The sequence below is a fragment of the Pelmatolapia mariae genome, linkage group LG1 (genome assembly GCF_036321145.2).
Source record: "Pelmatolapia mariae isolate MD_Pm_ZW linkage group LG1, Pm_UMD_F_2, whole genome shotgun sequence".
In the NCBI taxonomy this organism is placed as follows: Eukaryota; Metazoa; Chordata; class Actinopteri; order Cichliformes; family Cichlidae; genus Pelmatolapia; species Pelmatolapia mariae.
This window is the reverse complement of record NC_086227.1, coordinates 39153322-39160805: the sequence shown is the minus strand read 5'-3', so window position 1 is coordinate 39160805 and position 7484 is coordinate 39153322. Positions and strand designations below refer to the sequence as shown.

The 7484-nt window shown below is 45.3% G+C and overlaps 1 protein-coding gene across 2 annotated transcripts; it reads left to right on the top strand.

Moving 5' to 3' along the window:
* The first annotated feature begins 270 nt into the window (after nucleotides 1-270).
* Nucleotides 271-7069, top strand: gpn1 (GPN-loop GTPase 1). Of its 2 annotated transcripts, none has more exons than XM_063480855.1 (13): nucleotides 271-475; nucleotides 1123-1216; nucleotides 1443-1549; nucleotides 1637-1674; nucleotides 2640-2718; nucleotides 2796-2890; nucleotides 3325-3370; nucleotides 3463-3609; nucleotides 3833-3915; nucleotides 5681-5720; nucleotides 5797-5887; nucleotides 5967-6077; nucleotides 6188-7069. In XM_063480855.1, the coding sequence occupies exons 1-13, from the start codon at nucleotides 308-310 to the stop codon at nucleotides 6292-6294; spliced, it is 1206 nt and encodes a 401-aa protein (XP_063336925.1). In that variant the 5' UTR covers nucleotides 271-307; the 3' UTR covers nucleotides 6295-7069. The 2 variants fall into 2 exon arrangements, with proteins under 2 accessions (XP_063336925.1, XP_063336933.1); XM_063480863.1 differs by having other exon boundaries at nucleotides 273-475; nucleotides 5970-6077; nucleotides 6188-6694.
* The last annotated feature ends 415 nt before the right edge of the window (nucleotides 7070-7484 follow it).

The following is a 7484-nucleotide window of genomic DNA, read 5'->3' as shown; positions in this document are numbered from 1 at the left end:
ACTGCGTTATTAACAAATTATAAACTACGAAAATGTACTAAAAGTAATATTTCTAATCCACAAAACATAAGAAAAAATACAAATTTTTTTAAGACGTGAACAGTATAAATATGTTACTTTCTGCAGTCACGTGTTTTTTATTTATAATTTATCTGTAAAATATTCTAATAAAGTTTCCTTGTGTTTTCATCATGGTTTCTTAAACACACTGCTGCCCTCTGGCTTTCGTTTTGAACACCGCGTTTCCATTTTACGACAGCGGCTGCGTGTGGACGGCAGCCGGTTACTATAATATCCCTCCAGCATCATGGCAGCGGCGGCGGAGTGTCCCGGCACTGATGCGGCTTTCCCGGAGACCCGGGGCAGTTCGGCGACGGCAGGTGGCAGCGGGGTCCCGGGAGCTGCTGCCGGGGACAAACCCGTGTGTCTCATCGTGCTCGGCATGGCGGGCTCCGGGAAAACCACCTTCGTCCAGGTGAGCCCCAGTCCCTTAGCGGCTAACGCAGTTAGCCGCATGAGTTAGCTTCTTCAGAGAGACCGGAAGGTAAATAAACGAGCAGCGACAGGTACAGGTGTGTGAGCAGGTTTACATCAGAAGAGGAGGAAGAGCTTTTTTTATTATTTAATTTCAGCTAAAACTCAGGTACCAACCAGCTTTCTGTGGCACACCGAGGACCACACGAAGCCCCCAAACCGCGCACAAACCCATTAGCATCAAATAAAATCAGTTTGATTTCAGTCAGGTAGGAGAGGCAGCAGAAGGTTAGTTATCCTACAACAGCCTTTAATAAAATAACTTAGAGAAAGCATAAAAGCTCAATAGAATGTAAGTAAGGTCGGCAAGGTATGGATTACATAGTATTAGCACATTTAAATAGAAAACAATAGAATATAGAGTAGAGTCAAACTTTACTAAATTGTATATAACCCAATAAATGTTAAAATAGCTTAATAGAGTCACTAAATTAAACCAATGACACCCTGTGACTGATGTTAACATCTTCAGCTTCCCTCCTCTTCCTCAGGACATTTCCTCCGTATAAACAGTGTTTCCTGTTTGTCTGCCTGTTGTGAAGTGAGCCGCAGTCCCGAGTAATCTGAGTACTTTTCTGTTTCCTACAGAGGCTGACGGCTCATCTGCATTCCCTCAAAGCTCCTCCATATGTCATCAACCTGGACCCCGCCGTCCACGAGGTCCCTTTCCCTGCAAACATCGGTAAGGATCCATCTGTTTGTTGGACGCTACTTATTTAAACCAGAACTTAAAACTTGATGTGCGATGCTGGATTTGCAGAAGTGCATTTAATCTTTGCATTACACATCACAGCGAAAGCAAATAAACCTTCACGTGTTTTTGTGATTCAAACAGAGCCGGAAAGACTTTTAGCTCCACGTCATCTTCAGCGTCTGTTAGTTTTCTCTGTCTGTCCTCTTGCTTTCAGACATCAGGGACACAGTGAACTACAAGGAGGTGATGAAGCAGTACGGCCTCGGACCCAACGGCGGCATCGTGACATCACTCAACCTGTTCGCCACCCGTTTTGATCAGGTGACTCACAAATCTCAACATCTCGTGGTACGAATGTCCATACCAGACAAACAATTCAGATGCTGACTTTGTGTTTGTTTTCTTCAGGTGATGCAGTTCATCGAGAAGAAGCGACAGAATCACCGGTCAGTATGTAGCTGCTTATTTGCAGCTAAATGCAGTTGAATGTTTTAAGGATTGTGCTGGATGCCAGCGGCTTCCTGTGTGTGGTTGTGATGCACAACACTCCAAAATATTAAAGGAACACCTTAAAACACAGCAGATCTCACTGAGGGTAATAGGTTAGGGATAATGGAAATTGAAATGATCGGCCTACACAGGGCTAAATTCAAACACACCCCAAAAATCAAAGTAAAAAAATCGATGCAGGCCCGTTTTGTTCAGATTTCGTTGCAGGAGTTCAGAAATGACTCTCGGGAGTTTGAATCCCCCCACATGTTTGTATGAATGCCTGACGGCGCCGGGGTGATGTCCTGATGAGAAACGTAACATCGCAGAGGAGTTCTAGTGATTTAGGTCGGGCGATGTGGGGCAGTTCATGGATCAGTTCCTTCATCCTCTAGGGACTGCCTGCATACTCTCGAGACAAGAGGCTGCACCAGCATAGGCTCCGACAACGACCCTCGTGCAGTCTGTGTCTGATTGGTTGGCCACAGACATTCGCAGCAGTGTCTCAGTGGAGGTCTCTTTGTAGTTCTGGTCATGCTCATCCTGTTCCTCCTGTTACTAGGAGTGCTGCCCTCCTAGAGTAACAGCCGGTCTCCTGGAATCTCCTCCATGCTCTTGAGACTTTGCTGGGAGACACGGCAAACCTTCAATAGCACTTATGGATGTGCCATCCTGTTGGACTATCTGTTAAAGATGTGCAGGCCTGATGCTGATCAAAGCCAAATGCAAAAATCCTGAAAAACAGTAAAAGGGGAAAAATGTCCTCCAGTAAAACCAGTCCTGTTCAGTGTTGTTTCACCTGTTGTTCATTTCATTCACAGCGAAGCAGCTGAACCTGATTAAAGTTTCCTTTAATGTTTTTGAGCAGCGTATAAACATGCTGAACAACAGCATGAATGAGCAGGTGTCTCTCTGGCTCCAGGTACGTCCTGATTGACACTCCAGGTCAGATCGAAGTCTTCACCTGGTCGGCGTCTGGAACCATCATCACCGAAGCTCTGGTGGGTCTGCTCGTCTGCTTTTATGTCTAAGTTATGAATAAAGACGAGTCGTTTACAGCGTCTGCGTGCGTTTGTAGGCGTCATCCTTCCCCTGCGTGGTGATCTACGTCATGGACACGTCCCGCAGCGTCAACCCCGTCACCTTCATGTCCAACATGTTGTACGCCTGCAGGTACCGAACACCAACCACATCAGATTCATTTTAATGTTTTCTGTGAGACGTGATGACTCTGAGGTCTGATTTACAGCTGCTCCTCCCGTTAGTCTCTCTCCATGGAGTCGGACTCCAGCTCCACTTTCTTTGACCGCCGCTGGTCACCATAGTTCTGGTAGCAGCAAATGGGCGTGTCCTCCCCCAGCTGCAGTCCAAGTCGGTGGAGCTGGAGTCCAGCTGCAGAGACATTTAAATGATGCCCAGGATACTTCAGAAGCCCCCGATCATCCTGCTGTTTGGGATACACGACAGCAGCTAGACTTTCAAAATAAGAGCCAGGGGATTGTGGAGGCCTTGTTCTTACCTGAAATGAGTCACTAAATATACCTGAGCATCCCATCAGGACAGTCAGCAGAGTTTTTGTTTAAGTCCTCTGATTCTTTGTGTTTCAGTATCCTCTACAAGACGAAGCTGCCCTTCATCGTGGTCATGAACAAGGTGAGGACGTTCGGCGTGCTGCCGGCTCGTTGCTGGACTCGGTGTTTCTGTCGTTTGATGACGGGGTTTCCTCTCGTGGTTTTCTTTTTCAGACCGACATCATTGACCACAGCTTTGCGGTGGAGTGGATGCAGGACTTTGAGGCTTTCCAGGACGCTTTGAACCAGGAAACCTCGTACGTGAGCAACCTGACACGCTCCATGAGCCTCGTGCTGGACGAGTTCTACACCAACCTGAGGGTGAGAGGGACCGCCGAAAAACTGAACCCTTAGCAAATCCTTAAACCCCAAAGTTTTAACTTTGTGTGACGCACACAGGGAGAGGCTATGCTGACGGTTTACCTGCTTACAGGGTTTTAAATAGACTGTATGTAAAAGATGGATGTAGCCACACTACCTCACACACTGATGATCAGAGCAAGTTAGAGAAAAGGATAAAGCGATAAAGTCTCTGCACCTGCAGGTGGTGGGCGTGTCTGCGGTGACAGGAAGTGGATTAGACGAGCTGTTTGTGCAGGTGGAGGACGCGGCCAAGGAGTACGAGAGGTGAGTTAGACACACTGGTGATAAAATGTATGATCATTAACATGAGGAGTTCCCAGTGAGCTGATCGGACTCTGTACAGCCGTTTTAAAACATTCAGGCACTTTTTGACCAGAGGGGGAAAAAAACACGAGGTTATCTTTGTTTGCTCAAAGCGTCAGAATAAAACCTCAAACCTGACATGATTTAAGTAGTTAAACAACAACAACAACAGCACTGAATGAAACTTTTCTAAATATAAACATGTGTAAAATCTTTGGTTTTTTTTAGCATTTTAGCCACATGTGACCATTTTTGTGAAGTTCTCCTCCAACTGTAGCAAACTTGATTAGGAAACTGGCAGCTAGCAGCTACACCTGTGTCGCGAGGCCACACCCGTCATATTGAAAACTTTAAGCTTTAATACAGTTTTAATAGGCAAGTTATAAAAACATTTGAGCTTTGGTCCTCATAAAGCTGAGAGGTTTTTAATTTGTATTTTATTTTATTTTTTACCTGAAGTGTTGTTTTGAAGTCCTATAAGTTATGACTCTATTAAAGATAAAGAATAGTAAAGAGATTTAACGTCCTTTGTGTCTGCAATATGAGGACGCTGTGTGTGGTGTCAGCCACTAGAGGGCACCAGATACCCATAAATAATCCCAGAAAGTTGATTCTGGGAAACATAGTTTTTCACGAGGCCTTTCAAAGGTTTGCTGCAGTTTTGTAAAGTCATGTGTGACTTTATGCCTTTCTGTACAGTTTCTGGGAGGCTTTAAACTTAAATCACACTTTTGTATGAATTAGTTTATTTTGATGCTGTTTTTATGCATGTTGTGCACAAAAATATTTAGTTTTTGTTTTACCTGCAGTTTATGAAAATTAGTGTCGCAAAAAATTAAACTCTGAAGACGCTCAGAATAAATTCCCTGTAGTTGGAAAGTATGTTGTGCAACTTTTTGCATTTACAGTTTTGAGGGATAAACCTAGAAATATTTTGTGGGCGACCGTGGTTCAGGGGGGTTGGGAAGCTCATCTTGTAACCGGTTCGATCCCCTGCTCTCTCTGTCCTGGTCGTTGTGTCCTTGGGCAAGACACTTCACCTACCACCTACTGGTGTTGGCCAGAGGGGCCGATGGCGCAATATGGCAGCCTCGCTTCTGTCAGTCTGCCCCAGGGCAGCTGTGGCTACAACTGTAGCTGCCTCCACCAGTGTGTGAATGTGAGAGTGAATGAATAGTGGAATTGTAAAGTGCTTTGGGGAAAAGAATTTTTTTTTTTTTGTAGTTTATTGCACTTTTTTGAAATTTATGTAGTTACTATGGGCTTAATACATATATAATATTAAAATTTGGAATATAAAGGTTGTATGGATGTGTAGCAAATTGAAATCCTCCCAAAAATGGCACTACAGCAGGTAAAAATATAAAGATTAGCTGTAGCGGACTTGGTTTTGTGGTGGGCTTTAAAGGGTTAATCAGTGATTTCCTGACCTGGATGATTGAGCGCGCATCACGAAACCATAAATAATGACTTTGAATTAATGACCACAGGACTCTTTGTCTTCTGCAGTATCCATATAACCACATATACAGTCTGTAAACATGACTGATGTGGTGGTTAGCAATAGTAACAGTTATTTTATTTAACTCAAAAATAAAAACTAGACTTTTGAGTCGTGGAGCTCGACGCTGAGCGTTGGGTTTTTTGTTTTTTTTTGTTTGTTTGTTTTTTTCATGGAGGAAACGAATTGTTGTGACGAACCGAAGTCTTCCTCCTGCTTCCTCAGGGACTACCGACCCGAGTACGAACGACTCCGCAAACAGCTGGTGAGTGCTTTGTTTTGTTTCTCCCTGTTGCTCCGCCCTCACGTCTTCCTGTCTAAATCAACTTCCTGTCCTGCAGACCGACGCTCAGAGCAAGAAGCAGCAGGAGCAGCTGGAGCGGCTCCGGAAGGACCTGGGAGCCGTCGACATGAGGAACACGCCGTCCACAGGTAGAGCCGGTGCCGTGAAGCTAAACTGTTATTATGCTACGTTTTTGTAGTTCTAACTGACCGATTGACTTCCTGCCAGCAGATGAAGCCAACATCGCCGGGCCCAGTGACCTCATTATGACACGCGGTAATCCTGACGAGGAGGACGAGGAGGCGGTGGACAGCGACACAGACGACATCGACCACACCGGTGAGGAAATGAGTCTCGCTCGTCGATTGGTGTGGATTAAACTTCCTGCTTTTCTTAGAAGCCTGAAATTATTTTATAAACATTCGGACGTATGATGTTTGATTTTTCAGTGACGGAGGAGAGCAAGGAGACCGAAGCCTTCGGAAACTTCCTGAAGGAGAGGATGGAAGTGGTTCAGGTCCGAAACAGGAAGTGTATGATACCCGAGGATCCCTGACCTCAGAGGTTTCCCTCTGCAGGACACGGACTATTACCTGGAGCGGATCTTCCACTGCTGACGCACCTCGTCACAAGTTCAGACACGACGAAGCGAGGGCTGAACTTCCTGTATGATCAGGTGACCTGATTGGCTGCTCCTTCCCAAAAAGAGAGAGAGAACTATATTTTTATATCTTCTGTTCCATTACTGTTGGCTTTGTTTGTGAAAGTACTGAAAGGATTTATAACATGTAAAATAAAATGAGCTCTGATATCAGGACTGGTTTTAAGCCTTTGACTCGACCTCGTGATTCCAGAAGCTCCGTCTTTATTCAGACGTCAGGAAACAAACAAACGTTTACGGAACAATAACAGGTCACTGAGTGCTGAGTGATCGATAATGATGAAAACCAGGCGACACTTTCAGACACTTTCTACACTGGAGTCTGTAAACTTCTAAAGAAAGACGGCTATAAAGCGTCCAGGTTCTTTGAAATGTTCTCAGAGAACATAGACGATGTTCTTGTGATGGTCATAAATGTCCAGCGAAATAACGGAGAACTGCACTTCCTGAGACGGGCACCATCAAGGGAGGACGTCCTGTCTAAACCGACCAGTCGGCACGCATTAGCAGCATGCTGGTGTTTAGTGGGCAAAATGAGCTCTGTGAGAAACTAAAGGACGGACGAGTCAAACTAAAGAACGATGTCGGCTGTTTGTCTTTAGAAAATAAATGATGAGATGACATGTGGCTGCAGGAGCTGTGGTAGCCATGCTGGTTCAGTGTGCTTTCAGTTTTGAATAAATTCCCAACAGTGCCACCAGCAAAGCCCCCCCCCCCCCCAATCATCACACCTCCTGCTCCTTGCTTCATGGTAGGAACCATGCATGTAGAGACCATCGTTCACCTTTTCTGTGTCGCACAAAGACACGGTGGTGAACCAAAGGTCTCAAATTTGGACTCATCAGACCAAAGCACAGATGTGCACTGGTCTCATGTCCACTTCTCGTGCTTCTTGGCCCAAACAAATCTCTTCTGCTTGTTGCTTTTCCTTTGTCCTGACCATAAAGGCCTGATTCACACAGTCTCCTCTGAACAGCTGATGTAGAGATGTGTCTGGCATTTATCTGGGCTCTGAGCTGCTGTTACCTTGCCATTTCTGAGGCTGGTGACTCGGGTGAATTTATCCCCAGCAGCAGAGAGGACTC

Bases quoted from the DNA above. Each gene is read 5' to 3' on its own strand.
- gpn1 (XM_063480855.1), top strand. From the start codon at position 308: ATGGCAGCGGCGGCGGAGTGTCCCGGCACTGATGCGGCTTTCCCGGAG. The intron at 476-1,122 runs GTGAGCCCCAGT...TGTTTCCTACAG, and splicing joins GGAAAACCACCTTCGTCCAG to AGGCTGACGGCTCATCTGCA. The intron at 1,550-1,636 runs GTGACTCACAAA...TGTTTTCTTCAG, and splicing joins TCGCCACCCGTTTTGATCAG to GTGATGCAGTTCATCGAGAA.